Genomic DNA, 24,009 nt, shown 5'->3' with positions numbered 1-24,009 from the left:
TGTTAAATTTCTATATGGTCCTCGATCCTATGCATGTGAATTGATTACGCTGTGAAGCATTCAGAAAATAATTAAGGCCTAAAAAATGTGTACTAAATAAATAAGAAGTACATAAATATTAATTTATTAATACAAAATAGGCACTTATGCATCTTAATTTAATTAGGAAACAAAATTGGACAGAAGAATTTACAACTCAGAAAAACAGAGTATAGAATCGACAATGCCTCATAATTAATTCGGACTAATAAATTAACCATTTTTTTTCTTCTTAATTTTCGAGTATATTTAGAATACTAATAATTTTGATTTCTATTTTTTTTTTTTAAAAAAAAAAAAAAAACTGTGTTTGAGAGTAAGTGATGAAGATGATCAGAAAGGAGGGAAACTTCTTCCCATAGTATTGACATTAGCAAAGAAACCAACCAAGTCTTGCCTGTACGGAAGAAACGACCTTCTTTTCTCTGCGTTTCGATTCAATTCTCTGTTTCTCACATAAAACACCTCATGAGCCGCTATCATCTTATTGTTCCCCACTGCCTTCCCCACCGCCAACGTCGCACCCTTCGATTTCACGGCCGTGCTAATCTTACCCTTTTCATTACTACTGCCGCTACCCGAGCTTCTTCCGTCTCTATTAACGGCGGAAGCAACGGACGTTATCTTCTCATGACCAATTTTCTCTTCAACCTTCTGTTTCGAGCTCGATGACGGAGTTAAGAACACAAACGAAGATTCCTTACCGTCGCTATTACATCGACGAAGCAATTCTCTGAAACTCCACCGCTTCGATGAAGATCCGGTAGATTTGCTCTTTCTGCATCTCCCTGGAGTCGGCGGAGCTCCCTTGGGAGTCCAGACACAGTACGTTCCCGAAGGAATTCCGTCTAATTCGTCAGCCTCAGAAGACGAACACGACGGAGGACCAGGAATTTCGTCTCCGTCACCGTCGCCTAATCGATCTCGCCGTCGGTCATCGTAATAGGCGGATAAAAGATCGCGATTAAAAACCGGAAATACAGGACCAATAGGACCGTTGAATAATACCTCATCTCCGGCTGTACTGAAGGAGACGAACTCGAAATCTTCATCATCGACGTTGTGGTGGCGGTTGTCGTGTTCGCTGCCGCCGTCGGAGCTTTCGAGGCCTAAATCAGCGAATTCTCGTGAGACTTTGGCGGCTATATGGACGAGTCTATCAGAGGAGTAGCTGTTAAAGCTGGGACAAAAGGGTTGTTCTGAGCTCTGGTCCTGCATTTGTAACACTCGTAAAAGATGCTTCGTTTCGATTTTTTCAATTCTCTATGTTTCGTTTGGGCTGTATTATAGTATTGTAGTAACTAGTATTCTTTCCTCTATATATATAGACACCAACTTAATGCATATAATATAATATAAATAAATAATATGTTATTAATTAATAATAAATAGGGGCTGTTTAGGGTTAAATAAATTCTTGGGGAGAAACCGAGAAAAAGGTAACCAAGAAGGTGCAAAGTGCTTATTTATTTAAGTTTTATTAATTAATTAATTAGGGCGTGTAGTAAAAATGGGAATAATTCTATTAATTTTCTTAATTAATTAATTAATTTATTTTGGTTATGGGATAATTTCACTCCGCGATACACGTTTGGGAGAGGCTCATTCCACACGTGCTCTGTGAACACAAAAAAGGAAAGTGACACTTACACGTGTGGGGCTTAAGTGTAGAATTGTTTTGTTTTATTAGAAAAAGGAGATTAAAAATGAAAAAGAAATAGCAAAAGTTTACTTGTCTGAAAGTTACACGGCGTAATTATTAGGTTGTATTTGTATAGGTATAATTACACTATAAAATGAGCAAGCATTACTATATGTCATACATCACCACCACTATATTTTGATTGCTTCAATAGACCATTTATTAGCTATATATTAATACGGGTCACGCTAAAAGGTGGTAGACACTAGACATAGACACTATTACTATCTTTTTAATATTTCTCTGGGTAACTACAAATGTTGCCCAAATATATTAATTTATTTTTTCTATTTTCATTTACTTGGTAATTTTTATTACAATAAAAATGCATAGTGGTCTTATTTGGAGGTGAGCAACTGTTAGTTTTTTTTTTTTGTTTATTGAAAAGAGGGTGCTTTAAAACCTGAGAAAAAGAAAACAACACAACAAGAATCCTCAGGAAAGCCAGGAAGGCAAACAGCCATTCCAACAATACTCACCATCTAATCCTAACCCTGCCCTAGCACACCTGTGAGCCAGTTTATTGAACTCACGAGGCACAAAAGAAAGAATACAGGTAGGACTGAACGATAGCAAGTGTCTAATACGAATTACAAAATCACTCATAACAGAAAGATTACTAAAAGACCCATTAACTTTATCCACTAAACCCTTACAATCAGACTCTACAACATCTACAGGAAGATTCACACTCTGAGCCCATTCCAATGCAAGAAGAATAGCCTTGGCTTCTGCAACATCAGGAGGCACAGTCCCCGTCAAAGGAGCAATAACACCAGCCACCACCTGATCTTGATCATCTCTTACCACCACACCAAGACTATGCTTTTTCAAGTTAAGATCAATTGCAGCATCAGTATTGATCTTGTATCTAGAGGGAGCCACTGAGGAAATAAGGCTGATTGAAGACCGTTGCACAGTACATAAACCTTCAGCTTTAAGATTGGCAGATTCAAACTCCTGCAAATAAGCAACTGCATGATCAAATATAAACATGGGAGGCAAACATCTCTGATGATGCAAATAATTGTTTCGCTGTGACCACACCATCCAGAGGAAACAAAAGAAAATACATAACATGTGTTTATCTAAAGTCTCAACTGCTTTCGAAATAAAGGCATAAATATTCAAAGATTTGTTTTCAGCATAAAAAATATTAAAGGAGGAATTTTTCCAGGCAGTTTTAACTCTAGAACATTCAAGGAAAGCATGTGTGACCGTTTCTGAATCTACATGACAGAGAGGGCATAAAGGTGCAGGGATAATGTGTCTATGATAAAGGTTATAAGCAACAGGGATAGAGTTCAGAAGAATACGCCAAACACAGTGCTTAACCTTCGCAGGGATGGGAGAGAACCAGAGTTTAGACCAAAAACGTTTATTTCCCAAAGGAGATGAAGAGGAGGGGATATCTCTAGAAGTAAGTGCAAGATGATATGCAGATTTAACATTAAAAATCCCAGAATTATCCTTCCCCCAGATTAAAACATCAGAACACGAATGACCTGCTATAGGAATATCCAAGATATGATCAATAATGAAAGCAGGAAAATGATCTCTCAGCTTGTTTAAGTCCCAAGCACCTGAAGGAGAAATAAAGTAGGATAAAGAAGGAGAAGGAAGAGCGGCTATCAAATCAGAATCCTGAATGATAAAATTGGGCAACCAGCGATCATTAATTGTGTTAATAGTTTGCCCATTACCAACCTTCCAACAAAGGCCGTTCTTAAGAAGATCTCTACCCCATATGATACTTCTCCAAGAGAAAGAAGGGTTATGACCTGGAACAGCATCAAGAAAAGAGGTATGTGGGAAATATCTAGCTTGAAGGGTAAGACTAAGTAAAGAGTTAGGTGTTTGAAGAATTCTCCAAGCCTGTTTTGCTAACATGGCCTGATTAAAATGAACCAGGGACCTAAAACCTATACCTCCCACAAATTTAGATTGGCAGATCATGGACCACTTTCTCCAATGAATTGAAGGGCGATTGAGGGAAGAGCCCCACCAAAACTTAGATACCATTGATTCAAGTTCCTTGCAGATTTTGGTAGGGATACGAAAGCAAGCCATAGCATAAGAAGGGATAGCTTGAAGGACAGCCTTGACTAAAATTTCCTTTCCAGCCTTAGAAAACCATTTATGATTCCAGGATTGAAGAACAGACAAGACCTTATCCTTAAGGAAAGCAAAAGATTGATACTTAGCACGAGAAAAGCATTGGGGAAGTCCGAGATACTTAGAGATAAAAGGCTTATCCACCATTCTGAGAGTATGCATAAACATATCTCGAACATTGGCTTGGGTGTTGGGGGAAAACAAAATGGATGATTTATCAAAATTAATTAATTGGCCCGAAGCCTGAGAATAGGTATGAAGAGCTGAGTTCAAAGCTTCACAAGAAGACGGTGTAGCCATACAAAAAAGAAGACTATCATCCGCAAACAGCAGATGAGTGAGAGAAGGGGCAGTGCGAGAGATAACAACACCTTTAAGAACTCCTTGACGCTGAGAATGATGAAGGAGTGCAGAAAGTCCTTCAGAACAGAGGATAAAAAGGTAAGGAGAAAGAGGATCTCCTTGCCTAAGCCCTCTGGTAGGAAAGACTTTACCACAAACCTCCCCATTAACAGAGAAAGAAATGGTAGCAGTAGTTAGGCATTTCATGATATTAGAAACAAACTTTACAGGAAAGTTAAAATGATACATCAGACTTTGAAGAAAGTCCCATTCAACCCTATCAAAAGCTTTTGACATATCAAGCTTAAGGGCCGCCCAACCTACTTTCCCAATCTTCCTATTGTTAATGGCATGCACAACTTCATTCGCAAGAAGTATGTTATCAAAAATGATACGCCCCGAGATAAAAGCACTTTGGTTAGGGGAGATTATTTTATCCAAAACAACCTTCAGCCGATTGGCAAGAGTTTTTGAAATAATTTTATAAAGGGTGGTACAAAGACTAATAGGCCTGAAATCCTTAAGAGAATGAGCACGTTGCTTTTTGGGAATGAGAACAATGAGCGAAGAATTGATTGAGGAAAAATCCGCACCATGATTAAGGCAATCCAAGATAGCCTTAGTCAAGTCAGATCCCAAGACCGACCAATTCTTCTGATAAAAATAAGCATTGAAGCCGTCAAGGCCTACAGCCTTATCACCAGAGATTTGGAAAACAGCCCTCCTAACTTCTTCAGGAGTAAAATCCTGATCAAGAAAACTGACATCAGATTCATCTAACCCAGAATTAAGGTAGGAAAAGATAGCAGAAGCAGCATGCACATCACTGCCTTGGGTAGAAAAAAGGTTTTGGAAGTAGTCAGTGATTAAACCAACAATCCCCTCATGAGTGTTCACCACCGAGCCATCCTCAGTTCTAAGGAACTTAATCGTATTCGCTTTCTTCCTAAAAGAGGCATGTTTATGAAAAAATTTTGTGTTTCTGTCCCCAGCTTTCAACCATTTAATCCTAGCACGTTGCCTCCAATAGATCTCCTCTTTGTACAGCAGAGAATCCAGTGCAGACTTCAAAGAACTAAGCCTACGAGACTCCTCAGAACTAAGGGCCATCTTACTCTGAAGTTGGTCAATTTCTAAATTGAGCCGAGAGATTCTAGTCTTAAAAAGAGAATTATGCTTTTTACCCCAAGACTTAAGATGGCTAGCACAGTGTTGCTGCTTATCAAAAAAAGATTGCAACCCAGAGGTAGACAAAGGAATAGCTTGACCAGTCCAAACTTCTTTAACAGTAGAATAAAAATCAGGATCCTCCAGCCAAACATTCTCAAATCTAAACCTTTTATTTACAAAATTAGGGACAGTATAAGAATTATTATCTAAAACTAACTTAATAGCTCTATGATCCGAGCCAAAAAAACCTAGATGATGTAAAGAATTATTAGGGTAAAGGTCACACCAAGATTCCGAGACAACCACCCAATCTAATCTTTCTTTAACACTAGAATTATACCAGGTAAATTTGTTACCAACAAAAGGAAGAGGAATAAGAGAAAATTTGGTTATAAAATCAGCAAAAGAAGAAGAACAAGAATTAGAACTAATACTACCCCCATATTTATCACTACTAAATAGATAACTATTAAAATCTCCCATTATAGCCCAAGGAAGACTAGGAGCATTATAATAAAGCTTATCCAAAAGTTCCCAAGTAAAACGCCTATGACTTTCCACAGGAGAACCATAAAAACAAGTAAGATGCCAAATATCATTAGAGTCAAAAGAAATATTACAATCTATATGATTAAGGGAGTAGTTCAAAATATTTACATTACAATCAGCTTTCCATAATAACATTAAGCCACCCCCAAAAGACAATCTAGGGACTTCTAAACCAAAATCAAAACCCAAAGAAGTCTTAAACCGATCGATAGAGTGAGGCTTGAGTCTAGTTTCCATCAAAAAAAGAACTAACGGCTTATGAGTCTTGACCAAAAGGGAAAGCTGGTTAAATGCTCGAGAGTTCCCCAGCCCTCGAGCATTCCAACTAATTAGAGTCATTTTTCTGGGCGGGTGTGCCCAGCAACACCCGCCTGTTCAGTTGGAGTTGTGGAAGGAGGAACAGAATCAGCATCCCCAGACCTGGCTCGCTTCAGCTGAGAACGCAGAGAGCCACCAATTTGGACTTGATGCGAGTGGAAAGTAGGTCTCTTGACTCCTGAAGCACAAGCAAGACCCTTTCCCTTGACATGAGGATCAGGGGCAGCAGTTTGCTTCGCCATATTGGTTCCCAGGTCAAGGGAAGGAATAGCATCAGCAAGAGATCTAGCAGCCATTAGAACTTCAGGATGCTGGAAGTCAGAATGATCAGAAACAATAGTGGAGTCCGTTGGTGCGATAGTCATGTGAGTGGAGACAGAGCCATAATGCATGGGAGTGACATATTCAGGAAAGTTAGAGGTACCATGAGTGCTAAGGTTCGGATTAACAGGGGTAGGGATCATAAGAACGCTCGAGGAAGCAGGTGACCCCAAAAACGAGCTTGGGCCAATGGTAGAGTTCAACAAACCGGTAAAAGTGTAAGACTGGGCCAAGAACGGATTTGGCATTCCCTGATTAGGAGGAAAAGACTGCTGAGGTAACTCAGAGATGGAAAAAGCAGGAGGGTGAGGATAATCAAAAGGACCAGACTTATCCATCGATTTTTCTTTCCCCCGGAGGAGAATGGTATAAGGACTAGGTGGTGGAACAGGATTTTCATCACATTTTTGCAAATAAGACTGACAGAACCTACGAGTATGATCAAGCCTACCACAGTAAAAGCAAAAATCTGGCAATCTTTCATATTTAAAGTCCAACCATTTAGTAAATTCCCGCCCCATCTTAAGGAAACGAATGTTAATACCCCTCCGAAGTGGTTTATTAACATCCAGAAGGAATCTGCCCCTTAAGTAAGGCCCAGTGCCTTCCTTAATGGTATCCTCATCGACTTGAATGAGGTCGCCCAAGCCTGAAGCTATAAGCTTGGCAAGATCATAGGACTTACAACGAAAGGGGATACCATACACTTGCACCCAGAAAGGAATATAATGCAAGAGGTCAGCGGTAAGAGGAAAAGAGTGATCAGGGGAGGCAAAAACAGTTAAGCTTTGAGCAAAGTGCCAAGGCTGCCCATCAAGGATTCTCTTCTTATCACCTTCGCACCCAAACGTGACAAGAAATAATCCTTCAGAATGTTCAGAGACAACAACAGGAAATCGGCATTGGGAGGTCCACATTTGCGAGAGAGTTTTCATTAGGGAGGGACGATTGAAAGGACGGATGGTAAACAAACGCAGAAGAAGGTTAATGGAGGGATGGGAGTCATCAGGAATATCAGGTAAAGTGAAAACATCACTTTCATCAGGAGTTAGGGACAAAGGGATAGGAGTTGAAGTGGGAATCATAGCCATAGCTAAAAGAAAAAGCAGGAAAGAGTAGGCAAGAAAAGATAGTAAGAAAGAAGATACCTGGATCCGTAGCCTCAAACACACCTTAAATAGAAAAACCCAGAAAGTCCACGAATCGACACCTTTCCAATCGCAGACCATAGCCACCACTTCTCTAGGAGTAGATCTCATTATGAGTAGAGATCTTTGAGCTGCACAATGACCATCATGCTTCCTTGCCGCCATAAAGATGAAACAAAATGAATCTTTGAGAAACGAGATGATTTGATAGCCAAAGATTAGGAAGAGAGACAAGAGTAAAGAGGGATAAAATGGAGGTTGAAGAGTATCTAGTTGATTAAAAGAGTAATTAATGTGGTCAGATGGGAAAGAAAAAACAAAGAAGTAAAGATTTAGAGGATCAGAAGCATTAAAGATACATTTAATGCTCTGAAAGTAATCATAGTAATCTTGGATTAAAGGATCGGGGCACCGGAAACCACCACACCACTCCGGTGGGTGGACCAAAAACCCATTTCGGGTACCAGAGTAGGAAACACACACAGGAACCTTGAACATTCTAGAGAGAAAAAGCCCTTAGGGAGTGACAATTATAGAGAGTGTACTACTTAGGTTATTAATATAAGTATATATGGTGGACATTTAGTGAGCAACTGTTAGTTTTCATGGTTATACTTCCAAAATTATAAATGTAAAAAAAATTGACCATTTTAATAAACGGACCGAATCGAGTTTATTTTTTATTTTATTTTTTTTTAAAAAAAAAGTCTTTAAATTTTTTATAATTATTTGAAAATTAAAAAAATTAGAGTATTGTATCAAATATCATATAATGTAAGAACAAAAACTTTTTTTAGTTAAATAAATAATGTAAAATTTTTTTTTTTTTATTTTGCTCAAACTATTTGTACTAATAGTATAGTAATGAATTATATTAAAAAAAATTGTATTATTTTATGAATGTGTGTATATAATACATAAATACATTAAATTATAAAAGTAATTTGTGACTAAACTCCTTATACTTTTATATTTGTTACGGTTTAACTCTCTTACTCGAAAAATTATGGCTAAACTCCCTGGACTCGACAATCGTTTTGCTCTGTAGTCCTTCCATCTATTTTGGTCTGTTAAGTGTCAAAGTGGACTGCTACAGTATACATAAATATACACGTGACAAAATTCATTAGTCCACCTAGCTAATATTAATAATATAAATAATAAAAAAAAATTTAAAATATAAAAAAAAAATTAAAATTAGAAAAAAAAAAATACTTTTTTTTCTTTTTTCTTTTTTCTTTCTTTCTTTTTCTTTTTTTCTTTCTTTCCTTTTTTATTTTTTTTTTAATTCGGCTAGGTACTATAGAAAAAACCAGAGAGTGTCATAGATAAAAAGCATAAAAGAAAAACCAAAAAAACATGTTTGTTTGAGGGAGTGGTCTAGAAGATCTTTCTCATCTTGGACCACATGAGGACACTCTACACACACGTATAAAGATACTGGCTCTTGTGTAGTTATTCTCATTGGAGTTTGGTGTGCTTATGTGTTACAAAAATTTATTTGCTCATGTTGTGCATTTCTTATTCTTGCTCAGTTATTTAATTCACTGCATTAATCAAATGTTAACTGTCTTGTTATCATCGTAAGATATTGAGTATCTCTAAGCTTCTAACTTTTTATCTCTATTAGTAAGGTCTGGGCAATTATTAAATTTTGTGGACATATTTGTAGTCATTAGATCTCCATGATCTCATTGACTCATGTCAATATGTTTGTTTCGATATACGTGCCAAAACTTGCGATGAAAACAGTTCAATTTGGGCGTGTATATTTCATTTTGCAAAGTCTAGTTCAAAATAATAATAATAATAATCATTGCTTTTTATCTTTGCATGGTAAAATATTGTTAGGGTATCCATTACTTAAAGCCAAAGGAGAGTGAATCGTTTTCTCACTTTACTCTTTTCTCCAAGCAATCCTAAAGTATGAAGCTCTCAATACACTTTGTCCATCCAAAAGACTCTCTTTCTCAGTCTATAATGGAGAATGTTGTTTCCATGTCGATTTCCACTAAAGCCATCAACCTTCCAACATCTGTGTCTCCTGTCGCATCAGAAGTCGTGACTAGTCCAGCTGAAGAAGTGTTCAGCGACGCCCATCCATGTTTATCAATTGTACCTTATCAGTCGACGGTCGATGATCCTCCTAGCTCCCCAAGGTTTGCATCTCCTCAGTCTCCGTCGTCGCCACTAATCAGTCAGAAGCCTCGAACCTTTCAAGGTAAGGCTCATCCTCTTTCAAAAAAAGCTTCTACTTCTTCTTCTCTCACTGAGCCATTTTCAAAAAGGGGCAAGCCTACTTGTCTGTCTAAATCTAAGCTGATAGGACCAACTCGTCCTCCCTCTAAGGTCTCTATAACTCTTCAAAGCAAAGACAAAGATCAGTCAAAATCCAATGCTTCAAAAAGAAAATCATCTAGTGATCCCACTTATAAACCATCTCCCAAAAAGACTAAGACCAAATCTATTCCTGTCCCATCTGCAGACTCGTCTCCAAAACACTCCACAAAAAGATCCAAAAAAAAATTCCTCCAAAAGCCCCTATCTCAAATGTTGACCCATTGACTATTTAATGCTTTGTTGATGCCTTTAAAGCGTTTGTATATCAACGTTGGTTTGGTAGTCGTGAGTTATGGTTTGAACAACTAGTAGTTTTGGATGACTTTCTTGAACTTCATCCATTCTTAAAAATTAGGAAATGGGTTCACACTGTCTCTAAGTTGTCTGCAGCTCATCCCATTTTAATTCGTGAATTTTATGCAAATCTAGATAGGATAGTTATTGCTGAAGGACATCCAGGTTGTGTAAGTGAATTTGTCAGGGGTACTCGTATTCTTTTTGGTCCTTCTACTATTGCATGCATCTTAAAAGTTTAGTCGGTCAAAAATCCAACCTATGGGAAATAGTTTAATCCATATCAAACTATGATGAGTAGAGTGCTAACTGGCAAGGATGACTATCTTTGGGAAAAGCAAAAAAATTTAGCTACTCATTTAACCCATTCTATAGGGCTCTTCATTAGGTTACTTTGTACAATTGATTTCCTAACTCCCATTTGTCCTCGGTCACTCTTGATATCGGAAAGTTTCTGTATGTTGTGGGAACTCATGTATCCATTGATCTGCCCCTTCTAATTTTTGAAAGGATTCTCGAAGCCTCAAAAACCACTGGTACTCAAATCAAACTTCCGTTTCCAAGTCTCATCCAATAAGTGCTCATGGCCGCTCAACCTCCTTTATCAACCCATGATTATCAAGTTCTAAATCTTGTTCTCAGTAAGAGTTTTTTATCAGTTGTTCACAGACAACCCACTTCAACTACTCCTTCAGCCTCAAAGATGAACAAAGGCAAGTCCCCTATGTTCAGAGGGTTATCAGACTCGAGCTGGTAGGTACAAATATTTTCTAAATTTAAATCATTTGTCAAAAGGTATAAGAAGGATCAAAAGCGTCAACTTGCATTTGAGGCCTCTATATACAAAATGGTTCGAATCATCAAGTCTACTGTTCTGCAAAATCACTATGGAGAACATTTAACTCCATCCATTGATATATCTCTTCCATAGTTTCATATAGATTCGTTTGGTGGATCCTCATATGGGTCTGGTAGTGCCGCACATGCTCAGGGGGAGCCGTCTATTTCTTCCCTAGCCTCAAATACAGTGCCTCGGCATCCTTCAACTGCAATTGAACCGTATCCAGTATCCACTGCTCCTCACATGGTTTCTTTAGCAGCACTATCCCAGGCGGAGTTTGACAAAGATGAGGTGTCATCTGCTCATGTTCAATGAAGGGGGAGATATATGTCCTCAAGTTTTTTTATGAGGTTATGGATTGTTATATTTCTTTTTGCAAAGACAATTTATGTTTCTATTGTTTCATTTTGTTGGATAACTTTTGGGTCTTTGCCTTTATTTTGATTAGTAACTATTACAATTTTTGTGTGTTCATTGAACATAATGTGTCAAGGGGAAGATTGTAAGATCCATGTTTTTGACATATTATATTAAAAGTGATTCCAGTCTTATCTGTTATGTTCGCCTGCCGTAACTAGATGAGAATATGCTGTTAGTGTCCACGATAATCTGTTAAGTATTAATAGTTGTCATGAAAATACTGTTAGGTCTAGTCAGAACTATATGTCTATATATAGCTAGTTCTGTTCTGAGATTAAAGGAACTTGCTAATCGTATTCTTGGATAGTTCGGTGTAATTGCGTAGTATCAAGTGTGGTGTATTGTATTGTTCTTTGTTTTATAGGTCTGATTGAATAACTTGGAGGTGGTCATCCATAATAGAGAGATCAGAGCCTGTTTGAGCTGAGTTCAGACTAAAGGGAGTTCAGTATCATCTTCATCATCAAATCTGAAGGGATTTAAGATTGGAGAAAAGTGTTGAAGAGAAACTTTGCTTGTGCACAAGGGGATCTTGTGTATTCAAACAAGGATCTTGGTTGGTGTTGGTAATATTGCACTAGATGTTGTAAAGATTGTATTCAATACCTAACTGTGAACTGGTGTTTGTAATATGAATCTTTAAATATAGTGGATGTTATTACCCTGGTTCAGGGAACCCAAGCACTAGTCGGTTGAGATTTGTTCTCAGTGCAGATGAAGCTTGTAAATTACTGTCTTTATTATTGATTGCTCATATACTTGTTTCTTGAATGGTAAAGTTACAATTCATAATTGATTTCTTAAAAAGTTCGGTAATCTGAATCTAGTAATTAAGTTAAGTTGTTCTTTGAAATTGCATTCTCCATTTTTCTTTAAGTGATTTTACTTTTATAACTCTGATATGGACAATAAAAACTAATACCGAGCGCCTAAGTTGACATATTGTCAGCCTGGACTGTTTCCAATCAAGTTCTTGTAAAAGTGTCCTGGGCCATTTTCGTCTCATAAGAAATCAAGAAGATTAAAGGAAACTCAGGGAGAAAGCCACAATCCCAAAACCTTAGAAATAGGACCCAGCGCCCAAGTTGACAGTCAACCTGGTGTGCTAGTTTTAATCACTCAAATGCCAAATCTGATTTGACCATAGAATCTGGCATGGTCTAAAACAGGGTAGGAGACCTCTTTCTCAAGTTTAAGAACCTTAGAAGTATCAAAAAGACATCCCGGAAGCTCCAAAATGAGCACCCAACGCTCAGGTTGTTAAATGGCATGGTGCGCTGGATTCTACTTATTCGATGTTGATTTTGTTTCGACCGTCCGCCTAGGTTTTTACAATAATTAAGATCCATGAAATCAGAGAAGGCAAATTCACAACTTCACATTTCTCATTTTTGACATGGGAAACTCACTCAGAAATGAAGAGTTTTAAGTCTCTCATTTTCGCAAAACAACAACATCTCTGAAAATTGGGGACCAGCTTCTCCAGAACACAAAAATGGAGTAAGTGATGTCAAAATATCACTTAGGCATCATAAAGTATATCACTTAGACGTTTTTCACTTACCCGGCGTCCAGGTTCATGTCATATGTCAACCTGGGCGCTGGAACTTGGGCGTTGGGTCATGAACTGCCTTCAATAAAACAGCCATAACTAACTCAATATTCATCTGATTGACGTAATTCAACTTGTATTTTGAAGATATTTCAATGTTCTATCAAGTCATCCCTCACACTTCAATCTCATTTCTAAAGTTATCGACCTTAAATTACCCAATGGAGTTATGAAAATAAACTCCGAGTTACCAGCAACGGGTCCTGCCGGGTTCCAAAAAATGACTATCAACCTCAGAAGTTAATTTTCACCGTTAGATCATCATCTACGGTCAAAAATTGTAACGTCCTAATGCTAAGGCACGCTAAAGTGATTTTTCAATTACAGTGCTATCTTTGCTAATCAAAGAATTTTTTCGAAAAACGTGTCAAATTAAAGCTTTTATATTAAATATTAAACTTTATGATTTACATAATCATTTACAAGTACCGAGATCCCATTTCTAAACTTTTATACAAAATATTCAAAATACAATATCCAGGTCGCACAAAGACTACAAAATAACAACCCCAAATGTCCCGAGACCGAACACTCCAGGTTGCGCCGCCATGACATGTACAACCTCATCCCAGCTCAGGCTCATTCGTTTTCAACTTTTGCCTTTCCTTTACCTATACATGGAAGCAGAACTGTGAGTCGACAAACTCAGTAAGAAAAGCATATAACATATCATTTAATACCGACTTGTATCTAGGCGCCCATACACATATTTACAAGGCTTAACAGATGAGTAAGAACGTTTTAACTAAGATACGACCATGTACCACTATACCACATGCAAATAGTACCACCATTGTACTAGTGTAGGTAGGGTATGAACCGTACCCCGAGTACTATTAAGTGTTGTACCATAGACACCTTGTACCTTCCCGTACTAGTGCTGGTAACACCGTGATGTACTCTTCAAACATCATACACTTTACCAATGCACTCTATACCGCTACCGTACAAGTGTCGGTAGTGTACGAATCACAACAAGCATGCATATACATTAACACATACATACATTTGCATATCCATATCACATATTATACACAATTCTTACCTTCTTTCCAGATTCAAGTGAGTTGGCCGACCTGAACGGAAAGTCTCGTGCTGGATAGATACCCTAATTACATATTAAAACTGGGTAAATCACATGTCCAAAATCCTAATCCAGGAAATCTGAATCTACAACTCTAGGCTGTTATATTCACTAGGGATTACATTAACCTAGGAAACAAGGATACATTCAATTAAGACACTAAAATGGACCAGAATTGAGAAAATGAGTTGTTCGGGGAATCTCTCAAAACCGGTTAACCGGTTTTACAGGACTTGGCAAACCGGTTAACTGGTTTGCACCAGGTTTCTCCAACAACTCTAAAACTTGCTCAAAACTTGTCCAATTACCACCAAACTTTTCAGAGTACCTAAACAGGGTATATACAACATATTCCAACCCATAAATCTCAAAAACACACACTAATTTAAAACATTCCATTAAAGATCAAAGTTTGGGTTTCAAAGCTCAAACTTGCTCGAACTCAACACAATACACTAAAACCAGCTGGAAGAACCTAAAACTAACTCAAATTAACCTTATAATTCAAATTATGCAAGAACCAAACCCTAACAACCCCTAAAACTAAAAATTAAAAGTTTTAACCAATTACAACCTTGAGAAACACATAATTAAAGTGTGTCTAGGGCTTACCTTAATTAAAATCTCCTCAAATCCTTACTGAAAAACCCAAAGAATAGCAACAAATTCCCAGGCTTTTGGTTGGTTCGAAGAGAGAGAAGGGAAAGGGAGAGGTTCTTCCTATTTTCTTATTTTTTTTAAATTTTCTCAAATGAAAATAAAGGTTAATATAACCTTCGCTGAAGTAATCTTTTGCTAGGTGTAAAAACCTAGGGCAGCCACCCAACTACCCATAGACCAAATTACTAAAATGCCTTCATTCTCATAACTTAAGTATTTTCAAGACTAGGGGTAAAATGGTCAAATTTCATAACCCCGCTCAACCTCGGTATTTTATTTTCTCCAATATATATCCCACTAAGAAATAAGGTTCTAGACTTACCCATATAATCAAACTAGCCATCCATCCCATTTTCCATTGTCGCCGAGCAAAAATTATAAAAATTACATAATTCACATGTATTCAAATAATACTCCTAGAGTTTAATAAAATCTCTGGAATTGAGAAATTATAACTCCAATGCTCATTTCTAATAATGGGGCCCATAAATAATTGTAAAAATACTAATAATTAGTGCTAATTGTCTTTTCTAATCCATATTATGAAATGCGGTCATTACAAAAATAGCCAACTTATATTTTTTCATTATTTTAATCCTATTTTTGTGGGCCTCTTCCACCTATAAAAGGAGAACTCTGTTAGCTCATTTTTCACATTCAAAAAACTACCCACAAGGTCAGAGCTTCTCTCTTTAGAAATTGAAACTTTGACACGTAGCTTATTTTTGTAATACCATCTCATGAGAAATAAAAATTCTAAGTAGACGTAGCTCCATTATTGTCGTAATATAGAGAGTAACTATTATAAATTATTGTGTCTATCTTTACTTTTACTTAACAAATATTTTATTCTCGCCAATCTAACGAGCGAGTGTGGCTTAGAAGTTTGTGTCCAGATTTTTGAGTCAAGAGGTTCAATAGACAAAATATTTTAAATATGGTCAACATTATTTAGTTATCAATTCAATTTGATTTAGTTGCCCAAATTACATTTTCTCATTAATTGTCAAAATATTTTGACAATCAATTGTGGCAGAAACTTTGATGGAAGATCTCACCTATATAAATATAGGGTACCGGTCTCCGAACTCACTACTCATTATGTGAAACACTAGTAAATCCATCTAAAGAGAGTAGAGAGAGCTTGAAAACTCGATTATCCACACTAATCAGTTTTTTTTTCTTTTGTTGATCCAAAACTTGTGTGGAAGTGAAGCTAAAAAAATCAGTGGTTGGAGGTATTTTGATCCTTTAGTTACATCATGTATATATTCGATTAATTCCGTATTTTATATATAATATCATATGTTTCATATAATTCATATAAAGTTTTAACCGTTTTAGTACTCAATTTCGTGTTAAAAAATTAAAATATTAGATCAGCTGTCACTAGGTGATTCGTCTTTTTGGTTTGTTTAACTGATATCTCCTCTTAAAAAAACAACAATAACAAACAACAACTTTTGGTTGCCTTTTATTATTTAATTATTTTAACATGAAACCGAAATTTTTGTAAACAAGTTTGTTAATTGTATCTATAATTGTAAACTTTATGATATTTTTTAGTTGTGGTGTTGTTGTTTGTTTCTTGTTATTTTATTTTTTTTTGTTTTTTGTTACAAAAGTTGTTGTGTCTTAGTATCAAACATCATTAACATTAACACAGACCAACATTATTGCATATGCATATATAAATATAAATTATCAAAATATATATATTTTTGATAAAGTGTGACTAATTACCTTTCTCGACATTATTTTTGATCGGTGGATGTGCATTTTGAACAACCCATTATCATTCGAGTGGTCACATCTTAGGTCAATTTTGATACAAATATAGAAATATGGGGCTATAATATGGTATCATATTATATAATAATATTAAATAATTAGCATTTTTTTCACATAATTTTTTTTAAACCATTAAATTATGCCTATTATAATATACGATTTGCTATTAACGATTTCTATTATATTTTATTTAATTTTATTATGAAATGAGCAGTGAATGATAGTTGCATAAATAAATATAAATTAAATACTTTTTACTGTTTTTATATTTATAAACGATAAAATAAAAGATTTTTTTATAATAATTTATATTTATATTTTTAGTTTTTTAATCATTAAATAAAATGTGAAAAGTATTTAATTTATATTTATTTATCAACTATCAACTACCGTGTGAATATGATGGAAATACTATATTAGAGTAAAAATTATATTTCGAGAGATATATTATAAGAGTCACAACTTGATAGTTTAAAAAATTTAAAAGATAAAATAACAATTATTCTATAATATACATTACCCATATATATTATATTAAAATTGTACACAGATATTACAATAATTATTTTTAATTGTATAATTAAACTTAATTACAAATCAATATATAAGTAAAACAAGTGTATAATTTAAAGTGTTTCAATGAGGTAATAGGGTATGATATTATATTTCAAAATTAATTAACAATTAGTAGAATAATTTTTACATTTTATATATAGTATTATTTATTATATTTTAATAATATGATACTCTTTAATATCTTCTTTCAAGCTATATATACACAGTATCTATTTTTTCTTTTAGTTGGACATTTTAGATTAGTAGTACTTTTGACTCAGAACGATTTTTTTTTACATCTTTTTAGATTGATGACACTTGTTAAAAGTACCACATTAGCAACGTGGTGTTTTAGTTCTAAATGGGTCGAGCTTCTAGGTACTTTATCATAAAAAAGCAATGGCCATAATTAATGTTAACTATTTACCCACCCATTCACTATTTATTATAATTTATTACAACTAATTAAGATTATTATATATTGGTATTAATTGACTGTAAAATCTGCATCTGGCAGTGATGATGATGATCGACGTTCTAGATGTATTACAATGTATTATAATGGTAAGCAAACATTACATTATTAATTTTTATTTTATTATTTTTTATTTATCTTCATCTTATAATATTAATAATGAATAAATGAAGTATTATGCATATACTGACAAAGTGGCCACCGTTTGTCGTGTCTGGAAGAAAGAATCGAAAGATTAAAGCACAAATTTAGGTAGAAATTTATTTCCAACTTAATTATTTATATATATTTGAGGGAATGAAACATTTTTGGCTTAGATCAATGAGTTAAAATCCGTGGACTTTCTAGAAGAAAGATCAAGATCGTTTTTTTAATTATAAAAGGAAAATCAGACAAATCATGACTTCATAGTTAATTTATTTAAGATATACTTAGTTGGCAAGGAAAGCAAAACTTGATCTTCAAGTTCAGAGCAAAGGCATGCAAAGTTGATGTCTAAATATATTATATAAAATATTATTAATTTGTTCCATCAAAGAAAAATGTATTAATTATGTGAATGTTCGTTGGACTGGTGCATAACTATCCCAGTATTTTAAGTATTAAAATCAGGTATAAAAATAAATAATAATAAAGTATAAAAATCTGACAAAAAATATTTTTATTGTTTTTTTTGGCTGAACAAATTTCTTTTTATTGTCATTACTTATAAATGAAAGAAATACAGATATTTACGGATTTTTTTAGTGCCGTTTAATATCGTTAGGATCACTTCACTGCATACGTAATTGCTTACCCTATATTTTTTTCCCAATAATTATAAATTATAATCTGCATATTTTTAGTTAATAAAAAAAAAGCCATCATAAAAAATAATAATTATAAAAAATCTATCGTCAGAATTATTATTCTTTTGATTTGGAAGCATTTCTTGTTATTATTAAAATTGTTGCAATTTATTCTTTTATTTTTAAAAAAGGGTGTAGAAAGGCAATAAATTTAAATTTAATGAACAGCCTCCAGCGTGTGGTGTACAACTACTGAATTTGGAATAATTATGAATGTGTATACAGTAAACAGTATATATGTATAACTGTATATTAATTAAGCTATGACATAATGACTCTTTAGAAATAATGTATATTAGTTAGTTCAGCAGTTACTTTCATTGAGACCTGGGAAGCTTCTAATATTTGGTGTGGGATGTAAAAACTAAACCCAGATGTTATCTATGAAAAGTCTACACAATGGGAACTATATATTGTAATGTAAAGTCCAAAGATAACACTTTCAAGGATAACAAAATAATTTGAAGAAAAAAAATGTAGCATATGGTAATAAATTAATGTGAGACTCTATAGGCGTGTTTCTCAGTTTTTTTATTTATTTTTTTGAAAGATGTTTTTTTTTTTTTTTGAACTTGAAAAGTGTTGACCTTTAAAAATTACTAAATGTAAATTTGAGGATCACAAAATTAAAAGAATGTAAGATCCCAAATACATGTCCTAAAAAAAGTGTGTAACAAAAAAGAGAGGATCACTTCTTAGGAGGAGGCACCCCGGGCACGAGGGCATCAGCCGCGGGTTGAGGTCCCACTACAAAAAACTGCTACTTTTAGTGACAATTTTATAATCACAACATAAATTTTTTATGACTAAATGTAACTTTTGGTCACAACAAAAATTTACTTGTGACTAAAACATAGTATTTAGCTACAAGTTATCACTAATTTAGTTTTAGTCACAATAAATATTGTGACTAAAAACACATTTAGTCACAATAAATTGTAATTTTTGTGACTAATACTTTTAGTCACGGACCTTTTAGTCACAACATAGAAATGATAATTTATAATTAGTCCCAATTTTTTTAAATTTAGTCACAATTTTTGTTGTGACGAAAAGTAAACTTTTTTGTAGTGTCCCCGCACAAGGAGCTCCCCACAACCCGCCCTTCACGCACACGGGGCACCCCCCCCCCCTCCTCTCTACTTTTTTCTCTGCTCTCCTTTTCTCTCCCTCTCCCCACTCTCCTTTTCTCTCCTCCTCTCCCCGCTCTCTTTCACTCCCTTGCTCCCTCACTCTGCTACATAATCCTTATCTAATGCTACTTGTTCCATATATATGTTGTGAGGGAATGACCACCACTTTGGGCGGTTTAAGAGGGAATTCTTCCTGGTAGCACTAAGTATACACAATAAGACCCATGCCACAAGGCGCCAACACGTAACTAAATCTTTTAGGTGACGTTTAGTTGGGAGGAATGAAAATGTAAGAATAGGAATAGGAATGAGAATTGAAATAGGAATAGAATGGAATAAAATTGAAAATGCATAAAAAATTGATTAAAAAAAATTATTAAAATTTTTCAAATCTTGCATTGGAATGGTATTTCTTTTTCTATTTCAAAATGGAATAGTCATTCCACCAAAATGATGGAAAGGTCATTCCATCAGAATAGTATCCCAATGGTTTTAAATGCAACCAAACAAAGGAATAGAATAAAAATTATTTCCTTTCCATTCCATTCCATTTCATTACCTCCAACCAAATGCCACCTTAGTGTTCTTTCACCTTGTGAGCCTTAGCTATCATAGAAGAGATATCAAATGAATACATGATAAATGACAAGTCCAATAAGTACACCTCTAAGAAGGGAGTGGATGTACGACAGGAACGAATGTACAAGTAGTGGAGACACCCCCTTTTGTTTCACTCGAGGTACAAACTGACACCCGACCACCACTTCTCCACTACCCCACTGACACGATGATCTTCATGGTACAAAAGAAATTTTATCTCCCAATTTTTGAAATCACTTGTATTTTGAAGCCATTAGAGCTCCCTATTACAAACTGACACCCGACCACCACTTCTCCACTACCCCACTGACACGTTGATCTTTTGGGTACAAAAGAAATTTTATCTCCCAACTTTTGGGATCACTTGTATTTTGAAGCCATTAGAGCTCCCTATAAATACACTTACCTTCCATTAAAGAAGGGGTTAGAATATATTATTTGTAAGGGAGCTTAGAGATTCAATACAATATTATTTTACTCCATTAATGTTCTTAGTTTCTCTTAAGCTTTTTATCTTTATCTTTTTGCATTTGATTTTCTAACTAAAGTTTAGTTGACGGGCTCTTACCGTCAATAGTTTGGCGCCGTCTGTGAAAAAGGCAAATCCATAGCCACGTCTTTCCATTAGTATTAACCAACCGCTATGCGTAGTCATTCGCAATATCTCCAAGACAATGGAATTCACCCAAATGAAAACCAGGTGGTCATCATCATAAGATAACCTCCACCTCCCGTCGCTAAAGAAGACCAAAGGGAGAATAACCAAAGTATGAACCACCAAGTCAATGCTCAAAAAGAGCTCCCAACACAACATGACTTGATGACATCAACGATGGCTAATCTTGTCAATGGAAGCATTCAAGCACTGAGAATGCCATCTATGGTGCGAACCCTCCACCATTTGTGTCACAAGACCCCCAACACTTCAAGATGTGGACCTGTAAAGGAGAAACAAGTGTATTTGGTGAGCTCAAGGTCCTAAACTCATCACTATGAAAAGGATAGAAACGACCTCTACTGGAAGAACCAAAGGCTAAAAACTACAGTGGTTGGCATGAAAAAGGTGTTGAGTAGCATACTGAAAGGCAAAACCCAAGCCTCACATTTTTAGTACAAAAGCCACTGACAGGAGTAGGGGGTCCCAACCACATATGTTGGCCGAGTGGACTCCACATCATCAGTTGATAGCACCCCCAAAGGTCAGGGTGGAAGGGGTCCATCGCGAGATAGGAAAACATCCCATAACCTTATGAGGAGACTTCACTCAAAGGGTCTCGTGCTAGGGGGCACCTTGCCTATGGCCCCCTCTCAAAAGCAAAGTAAACGTAAGGCCTTATCCTTCAAACTTGGTGGGAAACCACATGTTGATGGGACAAGAGGAGTACGTCTTACATGCCAGCCTTATGAAAACTACAAATAGGACCCAATTTCCACTCGCTGACTTGCGCAAAAGGATGAAGGAGATGGAAGCGTAGATGCAAGATCTATGTCAAAAGATAGCTACCTCCTCGAAGGGAGACTTGGATGATGATGAGTTTGATGAAGAATCCCCTTTATCAAGGGAGATTCAAGTTGAACTACTTCCACCCAATTTCAAGGAGTTGTGTATGACACCATATGATGATACAACTGATTTGTAGTATCATCTCACTGCTTTTAATGAGCTATTGAAGATGAAAAAAGTATCAACCAAGGCAAGGTGCCAATGCTTCGCAATTACACTGAAAATGAGTTGCATGTAAGTGGTTCAAAAGGTTAGGATTAGGAACAATCACATCCTGGAAGCAATTATTGGAAGAGTTCCTCCAACAACATCATGTTGCAATTATTACATCATGCCTATCACAAGTATCACTAATGTGAAGCAAGGAGAGCAATAAATTTTGTGAAGCTACATCCAGTGCTTTAACATCAAAGTTATGAAAGTAGGAAAAGTGTCTAAAGATGAACTCAAGATCGTCGTAGTCGGTGTAGTATGCCCTAGAAGTGGACTATCGGGGAACATGCTGAAAAAGAGAATTAGATGGCCTAGATGACTTCTACGAAAGAATAGAGAAGTACATTCGTGTGGAGGAGGGTAATAGAGTCTTGAGAACCGATACAAGTGAGTGTTCTTTGAGAAGCTCGTTAGACCCTTACAAGGTATGCTTACCCCTAACGCTTATAAGCTTATACATTCAAGTGAAGCCTCCATCCCACAACCCGTAAACATTAAACATCCAAGAAATTCTTTAAAGTAAAGTTTTTCTATTTCAAACAATCAATTGAGGAAAGCACTCCTGATAATGGCGAGTCTTTCTTTAATACATTGTACTAAATTAAAAAGGGCACCTAAGTTGGCCTCCAGAAATAGAAAATGTACCCAGGCACTTATACATTTGTCATATCAATGAAATGTTAAAATTTCAATTTACATGTGGCATTCATCATTCTGTACGCGTCCATTCAACTTGTTTACCAATCAATTAAAATTTTCAAAGTGAATAAAAGTACCTAGCGGTGTTGAATGGCCACATAAGGGAAAAATGAAAAAAAAAAAAAAAAAAAAGTATGACTATGAAAGGGATGCCTCTCTAAGGAGTATAATTTTTTTAACATTCAAAATTACGCTCTAAGCACCATGAATGCGGTAGAAGGGGTTGTTCAAGGCCTAAGAGTCCAAAAGCTTCCCCAATCAAATATTATACCATGAAAGGGGTTGAATGCTACCTAAGGGGCCAAAGCTCCCCCTATAAAATCATATATCAAAAAAAGATTGAGTGTCACCTAAGGGACCAAAAGCTCCCTTATATCCAATGAGTTACGTACTGAGAAGAGGTGGAGACTAATCTAAGAGTCAATACTCCCTTAATGGAAATGTTACATAAGTGAAGAGGCTGAGAAAGCCCAAGTGACAGAAGGCTCCCTAATAAAATAATGACAACTTATAGAAGACGTTGAGAAAGCTCAAAGAGCTAACACTCCTTTAATGTGATAAGTACCCACCACAAAATGGGTCAAGATAACTCATAAAGCCAACACTCAGGGTCTTAAAAAGAAATCGAGACATAAATGCCCACAACAACAACCATGGCCCATGGGACCAAGCGATGGAGACAAAGTACACCAAACTTAGTTTACAAGAATACTTGAAAGAATTCTTATAGACTAGGGGCAAGTGTTGACCCTCAAAAATTACTAAATGTAAATTCTGTGGTCAAAATATTAAATGGATGAAAGATCCCAAAGTGTGCTAAGGAAAAGTGTGTAAAAGAGACAAAAAAGAGAGGATTACCCTGAAGGAGGAGGCACCCCAGCACGAGGGGGCATCAACTGCGAGTTGAGCTCCCCGCAACCTGCCTTCTACGCACATGAAGCACCTCCATCCTCCTCTCTCCTTTTCTCTCCTCCTCTCCCCGCTCTCTTTTTCTCTCCATCTCTCTACTCTCCTGTTCTCTCCTCCATCCTCCTCTCTCATTTTCTCTCCTCCTCTCCCCGCTCTCTTTTTCTCTCCCTCTCCCCACTCTCCTTTTCTCTTTTCCTCTCCCACTCTCCTTCTCTCCTCCTCTCCCCACTCTCTTTCACTTTCTTGCTCCCTTACTCTCCCACACACAGTCCCCATCTTACGCTACTTGTTCCACACAATGGAGCAATACTTAGAATATATATGTTT

The 24,009-nt window shown here is 35.9% G+C and overlaps 1 protein-coding gene across 1 annotated transcript; it reads right to left on the bottom strand.

Moving 5' to 3' along the window:
- Positions 1-333: 333 nt before the first annotated feature.
- On the bottom strand, positions 334-1,349 carry LOC115701186 (uncharacterized). Its single transcript, XM_030628908.2, has one exon. It carries the CDS (start codon positions 1,255-1,257, stop codon positions 373-375), a length of 885 nt encoding a protein of 294 aa, XP_030484768.2. The 5' UTR covers positions 1,258-1,349; the 3' UTR covers positions 334-372.
- Positions 1,350-24,009: the final 22,660 nt, after the last annotated feature.

This window comes from Cannabis sativa, chromosome 8 (genome assembly GCF_029168945.1).
Source record: "Cannabis sativa cultivar Pink pepper isolate KNU-18-1 chromosome 8, ASM2916894v1, whole genome shotgun sequence".
Classification (NCBI taxonomy): domain Eukaryota; kingdom Viridiplantae; phylum Streptophyta; class Magnoliopsida; order Rosales; family Cannabaceae; genus Cannabis; species Cannabis sativa.
The sequence above is the reverse complement of the archived record's forward strand: the minus strand, read 5'-3'. Positions and strand labels throughout refer to the sequence as shown.

Coding starts and splice junctions, on each gene's coding strand:
- LOC115701186 (XM_030628908.2), bottom strand. CDS start 1,257: ATGCAGGACCAGAGCTCAGAACAACCCTTTTGTCCCAGCTTTAACAGC.